Genomic DNA, 13,354 nt, shown 5'->3' with positions numbered 1-13,354 from the left:
ATACAAGGGAGCATTTTCCACTTTTTTTTACCGCAAATTATAAAAAAAAGATAAATTACCCACAATCCCCCCTCAAAATTCAGTTAGAGGACATACTTTTCTAGTAGATTTATATAGAATATCTTTAATTTATCCTTATTAATTATTTGTGCCAATCAAATATATACACACGTCATGGATTTCAACTCTGTCTACGAACGTGGAAGCGTTTCACATGCATTTTTTGTTAATGTGTAAATATGTGCAAATCGGACAAGAAATACCAATATTAATAGCAACATCACTACAGCACACTGGAGTTTAAAAAGCACTTGAATTCAATAATTCCAAAAAATCTACCTTTCATATGAGAGGAATGTAAAAAATAAGACACTTTCCCTGTCAGTTAGCTCATGCATGGAGTGATTTGACGTCATATGCTATTATGATGTCATATCTAGGTAGTTCAGGGAAGTAACTACAATTGGAACAATTTGGTATTTTACGGACAACCTTATCCTAGCCGTGTATGAAAAAGACCTCATCCATTTTTCTCGTGTTTTATTAGAATAATAACTGTTCGAATGTCATTTGGAAGTCAGTTGCTGAACTGAGCAGTTCCAATCTCAAATGAAATGTTCAGATAAACAGAACTTAAGATAATGTCAAACTGAGCATTGAAATCATAGAACATATTGACCCCTGTAAACACCAAGGGTGAAAACATTGTCACGGAGCAGGAAGCTATCCCTTTCGACCATCCAAATGAGTAGATGTTGTTTTTTTGCCGAGTAAGCATTATTTCAGCTATACGTCAGGAAAAGAAAAGTTTAAGTAGTAATGTATTTCATAGAATTAATTATATATAAGTTCTCAGATTTGCCTGCAATGCTTCCAATAGTAAAACATCCACATCAAATAGATAAGTCAGACCCTGTAGTGTGATTTAAGTCAGGTTTAATGGGATACAGAATCAACGTATGAATGAAAATGAATAATGTTATTTGATCATGTCTTCAGTATAACTAAATGTCAAAGTAAATGCCACTGCAGAGACTTCTATTTAGATCACCTGATCTGAAAACACCAGTGTGCTTTTCTAATCCTCAGTCCATCCGTTTTTAGCTCACCTGAGCCGAAGGCTCAAGTGAGCTTTTCTGATCAAAATTTGTCCGTTGTCTGTCGTCGTCGTCGTTGTTGTCGTTGTTGTCGTCGTCGTTGTCGTTAACTTTTCACATTTTCAACTTCTTCTCAAGAACCACTGGGCCAATTTCAACCAAACTTGGCAAAAAGTATCCTTGGGTGAAGGGGATTCAAGTTTGTTCAAATGAAGGGCCACGCCCTGATTCTAGGGGAGATAATTGAGAAACATTTGATGGTATGATTTAAAAATCTTCTTCTCAAGAACCACTGTGCCAGGAAAGATGAAACTTATATGGAAGCATCCTCAGGTAGTGTAAATTCAATTTTGTTCAAACCATGACCCCCGGGGGTAGGGCGGGGCCACAATGGCCGATCAAAGTTTTACATAGAAATATATAGGAAAATTCTTAAAAAATCTTCTTCTCAAGAACCACTCTGCCAGGAAAGGTGAAACCTATGGGGAAGCATCCTCAGGTAGTGTAAATTCAAATTTGTTCAAATCATGACCCCCGGGGGTAGGGTGGGGCCAAAATGGCCGATCAATGTGTTACATAGAACTATATGGGTAAAATCTTTAAAAATCTTCTTCTCAAGAACCACTGGGCCAGGAAAGATGAAACTCATGTGGAATCATTCTCAGGTTGTGTACATTCAGGTTTGTTCAAATCATGACCCCTGGGGCTAGGGTGGGGCCATAATGGCCGATCAAAGTTTAATATAGGAATATATAGGAAAAATTTTTAAAAATCTTCTTCACAAGAACCCCTAAGCCAGGAAAGATGAAACTCAAGTGGAATCATCCTCAGGTAGTGTAGATTCAAGTTTGTTCAAATCATGACCCCTTGGGGTAGGGTGAGGCCATAATGGCCGATCAAAGTTTTACACAGGAATTTATATAGGAAAAATTTTTTCTCAAGAACCATTAAGACAGGAAAGAAAACTCATGTGAAATTATCCTCAGGTAATGTAGATTCAAGTTTGTTCAAATCCTGACCCCGGGGCTAGGGTGGGGCCATAATGGCCGTTAAAAGTTTTACATAGGAATATATAGGGAAACCTTTTAAAATCTTCTTTTCAAGTACATGTACTTTAAAGCCATGATTAGTAATATTTATATGGAATCATCTTCATGTAGTGTAGATTCTAGTTCGTTCAAATCATGATCCCCTGGAGGGTTAAAATTAAAGCCCCCCTTCCCCCAATGTTAGTAAACATTCAGTTCTGATCTGATATGTGCTTTTTCCTAGCCGATGTGCTCAGGTGAGCGCTGTGGCCCCTGGGCCTCTTGTTCTGTTATCTACTCACTAACCACTAGGCTAATTTGAACTAAAATTCTTACAAAGCGTCTTTGGGTGAAGAGAATTTTAAATGATTAAAGTAAAGGACCAAGCTCTCTGACAAGGGGAAATAATCAAGAACAGACAAAAATAAAGTCGGGTCATTAAAAATAACCTTCTCAGGAACCACTGGACCAGAAAAGCTAAAACGTTTGTGGAAGCATCCTGGGGTAGTGTAAATTTTAAATTCTTAAAGCATGACGTCTGGGAGTAGGGTTGGACAACAACAGGGAATCAAAGATTTACATTAAAATGTAATAGAATCAATTCTGGTCAAGAAAAGCCAAAAGTTATGTGGAAGCTTTTTAAAGTAGAGTAGATTCTAAAATGTTAAAATCGCAAATTCTAGGTGGTAGATGTTGGCCACAATGGGGAATCAACGTTTTACATTGAAATATATAGCAAAAAATATTTTCAAAAAACCTTCTTTTCGGTACCCAAATGGCCAGTAAAGTTTAATTTTTTTTGAAAGCCTTCTGCGGTAGTGTAGACTTTACATTTTCCCAACCATGGCCCTTGGAAGTAGAGTGGGACCAAAATAAGTATGACAATGGGGGAAAATCGTGTGAAGAACAGCAGAGCCAAAGTCATTTACGTAAGGTTGTGACCAATGGGCTAGGCCTCTTATTTTGTAGAGAGTTTGAAATGTATTCTGCTTCAAATTAATACAAAAACAGATCTGCTGATTAAAATCATAATCAGTACCTAAATAGGAAATCCCACAAGTCTAACAGATCGCTGGAAGATATCGTCTCCAAACACTAAATAGATATTGTTAAGAAGCAACTAAAGCATCTCTAATTATCGACTTCAGTTCAATTTTTCTGAAGAATCCGAATGATTTTTCATAAATAAATGTGACTTTGCAAAGAAAAGTTGATTGCAAAGTACAAAAAATAAGTTAAATTGATCAAGGTGACATGGAGGTGTTCTATACTGATACTGAATGTTTACTTACAGTTTCTGTAAATTTGGCAAACCATTAAAGGCATCGCTCCGAATTGTGTTTATATTATTGCCATTTAACCACCTAAAATATTTAAATAATTTCATATGTAAAAGGAGTTTTTATGCCCCGTAATTGTAGATTTGGGGGTATAGAGTTTTTGCTCTGTCCGTTCGTCTGTCTGTCTGTCTGTGTCATGGAACTTTTGAGAGTTTATTTTTTTCTTTATAAAGCGTTAGTATACACGCACACTTATATTATGTTTTGTATGCCGTCATAATAGTATACCTTACCACGAGCTCATAAATAACTTTTTTTCTACTGTTAAGTTTAGAGTTCTGATAAATTAAAGTTTATGAAGGTATAAACTGAGTTTATACCAGGTAAACAAATAAACACTTTCATTTTCCTTAATGAGGCCCCGTAGTGGAAAATTTTCCCGTCGGGCGCCCCATAGATGACCAAAGTTTCGGAGGGAAAATACCCAGCCTCTTTCTGATAATGACGCTATGGCTGGCAGCATCGTGAATCTGTAATTTTACAAAGCTATTATAACATTTATTTACTTTCCATTTGAATTATATTCTTGGATATTTCATTACGCAGACATACTGCTTATACTGGATTTACTACACGTGTTTACCATGCGGTAGTGTTTTTGTTATGAATTATTGATCCGTGCCTTTGGACTTTGACCCCGCCATGAATCGTACGAGATCGAGATCCAGGGTTCGTAGGACAGAATCTGTTGACGATCCTAACAACTGGACAGTTGATAAATTGAAATATGAACTAAAACTTTGCGGTATAGATATTAAACATGCTATACCTCATAAAATATTAGTTAAACTGTGGTTAGATAACAAAGAAAAGAAAGACAGGGGCACCGATGGGGAAACAGAACATAGTGAATTGGCTCATAATATACCAAGCGCGGTAAGGAACGAAGACAGAAACTTAGTACAACAGTGTACTAATACCACTGAACGTGTATACGAAGTACCCGCTTCATCCATTGCTGAAACTTCTGTGATAACCCATGTCAGGGCCTCATCGTACACTGACGGAAATGCGATGCCCGAAAACGCGCATGCGCCAACGAGACCAAACATCACTGTTCCGGAGAGAAACGTAAACAATGAAAACTCAGTCTTGATAGCTACTGCCGTAGCATTACAGGAGACAGTGAAACTAATCCAGCAGTTAACTAAAGATAAAGAAGAAGAAGATTACTCTTTACGCAACTTCTACGAGAACCGAAGCAGTGCAACTTTCGCGGCCGGATCATCAGATCAACTAACACAGACCCAAATGCAGCCGAATTTATTCAAAAGTACCATGTGAAATTATCCTCAGGTAGTGTAGATTCAAGTTTGTTCAAATCCTGACCCCGGGGCTAGGGTGGGGCCATAATGGCCGTTAAAAGTTTTACATAGGAATATATAGGGAAACCTTTTAAAATCTTCTTTTCAAGTACATGTACTTTAAAGCCATGATTAGTAATATTTATATGGAATCATCTTCATGTAGTGTAGATTCTAGTTCGTTCAAATCATGATCCCCTGGAGGGTTAAAATTAAAGCCCCCCTCCCCCCAATGTTAGTAAACATTCAGTTCTGATCTGATATGTGCTTTTTCCTAGCCGATGTGCTCAGGTGAGCGCTGTGGCCCCTGGGCCTCTTGTTCTGTTATCTACTCACTAAACACTGGGCTAATTTGAACTAAAATTCGTACAAAGCATCTTTGGGTGAAGGGAATTTTAAATGATTAAGGTAAAGGACCAAGCTCTCTGACGAGAGCCAACGAGACCAAACATCACTGTTCCGGAGAGAAACGTAAACAATGAAAACTCAGTCTTGATAGCTACTGCCGTAGCATTACAGGAGACAGTGAAACTAATCCAGCAGTTAACTAAAGATAAAGAAGAAGAAGATTACTCTTTACGCAACTTCTACGAGAACCGAAGCAGTGCAACTTTCGCGGCCGGATCATCAGATCAACTAACACAGACCCAAATGCAGCCGAATTTATTCAAAAGTACCATGTGAAATTATCCTCAGGTAGTGTAGATTCAAGTTTGTTCAAATCCTGACCCCGGGGCTAGGGTGGGGCCATAATGGCCGTTAAAAGTTTTACATAGGAATATATAGGGAAACCTTTTAAAATCTTCTTTTCAAGTACATGTACTTTAAAGCCATGATTAGTAATATTTATATGGAATCATCTTCATGTAGTGTAGATTCTAGTTCGTTCAAATCATGATCCCCTGGAGGGTTAAAATTAAAGCCCCCCTCCCCCCAATGTTAGTAAACATTCAGTTCTGATCTGATATGTGCTTTTTCCTAGCCGATGTGCTCAGGTGAGCGCTGTGGCCCCTGGGCCTCTTGTTCTGTTATCTACTCACTAAACACTGGGCTAATTTGAACTAAAATTCGTACAAAGCATCTTTGGGTGAAGGGAATTTTAAATGATTAAGGTAAAGGACCAAGCTCTCTGACAAGGGGAAATAATCAAGAACAGACGAAGTAAAGTCGGGTCATTAAAAATAACCTTCTCAGGAATCACTGGATCATAAAAGCTAAAACGTTTGTGGAAGCATCCTGGGGTAGTGTAAATTTTAAATTCTTAAAGCATGACGTCTGGGAGTAGGGTTGGACAACAACAGGGAATCAAAGATTTACATTAAAATGTAATAGAATCAATTCTGGTCAAGAAAAGCCAAAAGTTATGTGGAAGCTTTTTAAAGTAGAGTAGATTCTAAAATGTTAAAATCGCAAATTCTAGGTGGTAGATGTTGGCCACAATGGGGAATCAACGTTTTACATTGAAATATATAGCAAAAAATATTTTCAAAAAACCTTCTTTTCGGTACCCAAATGGCCAGTAAAGTTTAATTTTTTTTGAAAGCCTTCTGCGGTAGTGTAGACTTTACATTTTCCCAACCATGGCCCTTGGAAGTAGAGTGGGACCAAAATAAGTATGACAATGGGGGAAAATCTTGTGAAAAACAGCAGAGCCAAAGTCATTTAGATGAGGTTATGACCAATGAACCGGGCCTCTTGTTTCGTAGAGATTTTGAAATTTATTCTGCTTCAAATTAATACAAAAACAGATCTGCATAATCAGTACCTAAATAGGAAATCCCACAAGTCTAACAGATCGCTGGAAGATATCGTCTCCAAACACGAAATAGATATTGTTAAGAAGCAACTAAAGCATCTCTAATTATCGACTTCAGTTCAATTTTTCCGAAGAATCCGAATGATTTTTCATAAATAAATGTGACTTTGCAAAGAAAAGTTGATTGCAAAGTACAAAAAATAAGTTAAATTGATCAAGGTGACATGGAGGTGTTCTATACTGATACTGAATGTTTACTTACAGTTTCTGTAAATTTGGCAAACCATTAAAGGCATCGCTCCGAATTGTGTTTATATTATTGCCATTTAACCACCTAAAATATTGAAATAAATTCATATGTAAAAGGAGTTTTTATGCCCCGTAATTGTAGATTTGGGGGTATAGAGTTTTTGCTCTGTCCGTTCGTCTGTCTGTCTGTCTGTGTCATGGAACTTTTGAGAGTTTATTTTTTTCTTTATAAAGCGTTAGTATACACGCACACTTATATTATGTTTTGTATGCCGTCATAATAGTATACCTTACCACGAGCTCATAAATAACTTTTTTTCTACTGTTAAGTTTAGAGTTCTGATAAATTAAAGTTTATGAAGGTATAAACTGAGTTTATACCAGGTAAACAAATAAACACTTTCATTTTCCTTAATGAGGCCCCGTAGTGGAAAATTTCCCCGTCGGGCGCCCCATAGATGACCAAAGTTTCGGAGGGAAAATACCCAGCCTCTTTCTGATAATGACGCTATGGCTGGCAGCATCGTGAATCTGTAATTTTACAAAGCTATTATAACATTTATTTACTTTCCATTTGAATTATATTCTTGGATATTTCATTACGCAGACATACTGCTTATACTGGATTTACTACACGTGTTTACCATGCGGTAGTGTTTTTGTTATGAATTATTGATCCGTGCCTTTGGACTTTGACCCCGCCATGAATCGTACGAGATCGAGATCCAGGGTTCGTAGGACAGAATCTGTTGACGATCCTAACAACTGGACAGTTGATAAATTGAAATATGAACTAAAACTTTGCGGTATAGATATTAAACATGCTATACCTCATAAAATATTAGTTAAACTGTGGTTAGATAACAAAGAAAAGAAAGACAGGGGCACCGATGGGGAAACAGAACATAGTGAATTGGCTCATAATATACCAAGCGCGGTAAGGAACGAAGACAGAAACTTAGTACAACAGTGTACTAATACCACTGAACGTGTATACGAAGTACCCGCTTCATCCATTGCTGAAACTTCTGTGATAACCCATGTCAGGGCCTCATCGTACACTGACGGAAATGCGATGCCCGAAAACGCGCATGCGCCAACGAGACCAAACATCACTGTTCCGGAGAGAAACGTAAACAATGAAAACTCAGTCTTGATAGCTACTGCCGTAGCATTACAGGAGACAGTGAAACTAATCCAGCAGTTAACTAAAGATAAAGAAGAAGAAGATTACTCTTTACGCAACTTCTACGAGAACCGAAGCAGTGCAACTTTCGCGGCCGGATCATCAGATCAACTAACACAGACCCAAATGCAGCCGAATTTATTCAAAAGTACCATGAAGGAGACGAGTACGAGTGGCGTCCCATCCTCGGACCTACAACATGTCATGGCAGTATCACCGACGATACGGAAAGAAATAATATCGGGTAAGGACGTTAACATGTGTAAACTTTTATTATCAAATTATATTGCCCCAAAAACCAAGAAAGATGAAGAGAAGGATGAGCGTTTGAACAGAACTTTATCCATCGGCGAATTTGTTAAGGCCTTTACAATTTATAAATCCATCATGGTCGAAACATTTCCGCAAAGGAGTAGAGAATTAGACGGATATCTGTCCCATATCATTGATGTGTATTCTACTTGGGGGCAACAATTTTACGAATATCACAAGTTGTTCTATGCCAAAGCCTCAACAGCTCTATTACAGTATCATATTAAGGTAGACTGGGCATTGGGAGACCCTGACCTGTTAATGAGAGTCTGTGCAGGATCAAGTGTAACAAAGTGTGAAAGATGTGGTTCGACAGTACATAGCACACTTATGTGTAATGTTAAAGAACAGAAAGTTCAAAGAAAAATAGACAGAGAAGTCGACATGCACGGAAGAAGTAGACGATACCACCAGGGAAAGGAACTGTGCAACAACTATAACAGTGAAAGGGGCTGCTTTAGAACAGAATGCAAGTTCCAGCATGTCTGTTTTATATGCTACCAGGCTCATAGTGTGACGAAGTGTAGAAAAAAGAAAACCGAAAGTTCACCTCAAGCCAGTGGTAAGAATACAGAATTACCACCTGCAAAATGACTAGATTTCAAAGTGTCTACACCAATAAATATTCCTCGTTTAGACAGTGAATTACACAATCATCCTGATAAAACTTTTGTAAATTATCTGATAGACAGTCTAACCAATGGTTTTGACATTCTTATAAATGAAGAAGAAATTCATACCAGTAAAGAATGTAGGAATCTGAAATCAGCTCGTGAAGACCCTCAGACAGTTGATAGTCTCATAAGGGCCGAAGTGGAGAAAGGTTTTGTTATAGGCCCTTTTACATCCTCTCCATTCAAGATACATCGAATCAGCCCAGTGGGTATAGCTGTTGGAAAATACTCAGGAAAGAAAAGGCTAATTTTAGATTTATCGTCACCCCATAACGACCCCAATCATGAGAGCATCAACAGTTTAATCGACAAAGAAAAATGCTCACTTTCGTACGTTAAAATTGATGATGCTATTCAACACATTCAAAAATATGGAAAGGGATCAATTTTATGTAAAACCGACATTCAAGACGCTTTCAAGCAAATTCCTGTGTTACCGGAACAGTGGCAATTTCTGGGTTTTAAATGGGACAAGAACTACTACTTTTGTGTTAGATTACCATTTGGATCTCGATCAAGCCCAAGGATTTTTGATAACCTTTCTCAAGCAGTGTGTTGGATTGCACAGCACAACTATGGAATACATACAATTTTGCATTTGTTGGATGATTTTCTTACAATTGACAGGCCCTCAGGTGATGGAGAAAGAACTATGTTGATATTAAAAATGATTTTCAAGAGGCTTGGAATTCCATTATCGGAGAAAAAGACAGAAGGTCCATCAACTCGACTTACTTATCTAGGGATCATATTGGATACAGAAAAAATGCAAGCGATCTTACCAGAAAAGAAAGTACAGCGTATTGCAAAATTTATTCATGAACTTTTAAGGAAAAAGTCATGCTCAAAATTGGAACTTTTACAATTGTTGGGGCACTTTAATTTTGCAACTAGAGTGATAGTACCAGGACGTACATTTGTAAGTTATCTTATAAGTCTATCCACTACAGTGAAGGAATTGCACCATTATGTTCACTTAAATCAAGAGTGCATAAATGACTTGAAAATGTGGCTCACTTTTTTATCCGACTGGAATGGGGTTTCACTTTTCTATGAGCGATATCTTACTTCTAATGCAGACCTTCATCTTTACACGGACGCGGCTTCGAATTCAGGTTTTGGAGAATACTTCGATGGAAAATGGTTCAGCGAACCTTGGCCACACAACTTGATGGAAACAACAGAGGCAAAAATGTCCATGGCATTCATGGAACTCTATCCTATAGTCGTGGCAGCAATTCTTTGGGGACACAGTTGGAAAGGGAAACGAATTCAGTTCATGTGTGACAATGAAGCAGTGGTTAAATCATACAAAAGGGACGATCCAAAGAACCATATATTATGAAACTAATGCGTAGTTTAGTTATGTGTTCTGTACAAAATAATTTTGTAATTTATAGCAAACATGTTCCAGGTATTTTCAATGAAATAGCTGACGCTCTTTCTCGTTTTCAGTTTCAGCGATTTCGCAATCTAGCTCCACAGGCAGACCAGAATCCAACCAAGTGTCCCCCGTTACACCAAGTTTTATGGGACTTCAAGCCGTTGTGAACAAACTTTGGGATAGAGCTATTGGTGACAAGACCAGACGTCAATACCAGATTGGCTTCCAGAATTTCTTAAGATTTGTAACGTTGATGAATTTAACTTCCTATAATGGCCTGCCTATCGTGTGTGAAAAAGTGTTTATACAATATGTCAGTTATTGTCATTCTGAGCTGCAACTAAGTTATTCAACTATCAAACTATATTTAAGTGGCATACGATACATATATCTTCGGATGGGTGGTTCTAACCCCTTAGAAAGTAATGGGAAACCACTACAAGGTTTACAAACCATTTTGTCAGGAATTAAGAAATCACAATGTAATAGAGACAAAAGAATTCGATTGCCTATTACCATAGATATTTTAACAAATTTGTGTTTGTTGCTTGATCAAGGACTTTTTGATGAATTTACAGATAGTATGCTTAAATCTGTTTGTACTTTAGCTTTTTTCGGTTTCTTAAGATGTGGAGAATTTACCATTGATGACAAATTTGTTGCAGCAAATCATTTATGTATCGATGATTTAAAAATTTTTGAAGATCATTTGGTTCTGACTCTCAAAAGATCTAAGACAGATCCTTTTAGGAATGGCGTTTCCATTCCAATTTTTGCTAATCAAACTATTGTATGCCCAGTGAAAGCTATGAACAAATACTTTAAAAAGAGAAGCATTAGGGCAGTTCAGGAGGAACCATTGTTTATACAAAGTGACAATAGTGCTTTATCTCGTAATGTTTTTATTCAGAAAATGAAAATTATGTTAGATAAACTTGGATTAGAAAGTAAAAATTACAATGGTCACTCTTTTAGAATAGGGGCTGCAACCACAGGGTCAAAAGTAAGATTGGAAGATCATTTGTTAAAGACCCTTGGTCGATGGTCATCCGACTGTTACACAACATATATTCAAACCCCTTTAGAGATGATTAAAGATGCTCAGATAGCTATGTCAAAGGATAAAAGATCGTAAATGTTTTTGTGTGTACTCAAATGTATATATCATGTATATATGTAGATTTTTTTTTCTCCCCTTCCTTCTTTCCTTTCGTTTTGTTAAAGAAGGAAATGGAGCTACAATGTATTTTAGTTTGTACATGTATAAAATATTGACAGTGCACAATGCAATTAACTTTAGCTATGGATTGAAGTATGCTTTCCAAGTATTGATTTCATGCTACAGAATTACATGTTTACAACACACACAGAAAGTATGGCATACTTTCTAAAAATAATACAAGTGTTTGATTACATCAAGTAATTACGTACTTCATTACATACAGATATGCTGACGCACATTTACAAAAGTATTTACATACTGCACATATTCCTTTGTGTGCTTACGCACAATTACATCAAGTACTTACGTACTTTCACGATTCCTTAATGTGCTTACGCACATTTACACAAGTACTTACGTACTTTACATGTTCCTGTATGTGCTTACGCACATTACATCAAGTACTTACGTACTTTCACAGATTCATTAATGTGCTTACGCACATTTACACAAGTACTTACGTACTTTACATATTCCTTAATGTGCTTACGCACAATTACATCAAGTACTTACGTACTTTCACAGATTCATTAATGTGCTTACGCACATTTACACAAGTACTTACGTACTTTACATATTCCTTAATGTGCTTACGCACAATTACATCAAGTACTTACATACTTTCACAGGTTCTATGTGCTTACACAAGAGTATGTCTCTTCATTCTTATGTATTTATGTACATTACATAAAGTAAGCATATTACCAAAAAATACACGGAAACTTACCAAATACATAACAGGCATAGTTTGAAATATTTCATTTGTCTTTACTTTTGACATGGAATGTTGTTTATTATATGAAACTATATGACGTATTGCATGGAATTTAAATATATTGGTATAGTTAGTCATGCATACTTAAGCAACAGTTTTAGGAGAGTCAATTACTATATCATCTTGGGGACAACAGCTGACACTGTTTTTGGACTATTCATAAAAAATTATAGTAATTTTTTTTTATTTCTTATCCCCAAGATTTAAGGGGATGTTAGTTTGCTTATGTTTTATGTAGTTGCATATGTATTAAGAGGCAGTCCACTGAAAATCAGGCTATGGGTGGCACATCGCATGTCATGGATTTTTATTATTTTTTGCATATAGACTTATTTAAGCAAATGTTTACACATGACAACATCAAAAAAAAATTTAGTGCTCCACTAGTCCTATTTTTGGTAATTGCTCAATTTTAAGTGCAAAAAGGTCAACATGGGGATAAAAAAAATTATTACGTTTTTATTTTGTTTTATATGTACCAGATACGCAAAACCTGGATGTGTCTATCAATATTATTTATACCATAGACTCTTATCTTTAATTTTAGTAATGAATAAGAATCCAATTTATATTTCTTTAGAAAAAAATATGTGGTCCAAAACTGAGTTTAGCAAGTAACTTTTTGAATTCAATATCCAATTTTCATTACGTTATAAAACCCAATACATTTCAATGACAGATTTTTTTCTCATGTTATTATGAATACAAAGTACAAACTTTTGAGTCACGCAATAAAATCAGTGGGCCCCCTTATATTGAGAGAAATAAAAGGAGTCAAATTTACCTATGTTTTACAATTTTTCACAATTAAACCGATCCCGACCGGAATTATATAAAGAAGGAAATACTATAATTGTAATGTTAAATTTGGCTCTTTTGTTGTAATATGGCCAAAAAATTACTTGATTTATTTTTGTACATGTCTTATGGGTGGCAGTTGTCTTTAGTTTTATAACTTTACACATTTTGCATTATTTTCAATCGGGATCGGTTTTATTTCAATCGGGATCGGTTTTTACTGTAAAAC

At 36.4% G+C, this 13,354-nt stretch overlaps 1 protein-coding gene across 1 annotated transcript; it reads left to right on the top strand.

The window, feature by feature from the left end:
- The first annotated feature begins 7,122 nt into the window (after positions 1 to 7,122).
- On the top strand, positions 7,123 to 11,465 carry LOC134251634 (uncharacterized). Its single transcript, XM_062734038.1, has 2 exons — positions 7,123 to 8,204; positions 10,402 to 11,465. Exons 1-2 carry the CDS (start codon positions 7,478 to 7,480, stop codon positions 11,463 to 11,465), a joined length of 1,791 nt encoding a protein of 596 aa, XP_062590022.1. The 5' UTR covers positions 7,123 to 7,477.
- The last annotated feature ends 1,889 nt before the right edge of the window (positions 11,466 to 13,354 follow it).

The sequence above is a fragment of the Saccostrea cucullata genome, unplaced genomic scaffold, assembly GCF_032062105.1.
Source record: "Saccostrea cucullata isolate Sc308-1 unplaced genomic scaffold, CSIRO_AGI_Scuc_v1 ctg9157, whole genome shotgun sequence".
NCBI classification, from domain to species: domain Eukaryota; kingdom Metazoa; phylum Mollusca; class Bivalvia; order Ostreida; family Ostreidae; genus Saccostrea; species Saccostrea cuccullata.
This window is presented reverse-complemented; position numbering and strand designations above follow the sequence as displayed.

Coding starts and splice junctions, on each gene's coding strand:
- LOC134251634 (XM_062734038.1), top strand. CDS start 7,478: ATGAATCGTACGAGATCGAGATCCAGGGTTCGTAGGACAGAATCTGTT. Junction 8,205..10,401: donor ACGGAAAGAAATAATATCGG/GTAAGGACGTTA, acceptor TCTCGTTTTCAG/TTTCAGCGATTTCGCAATCT.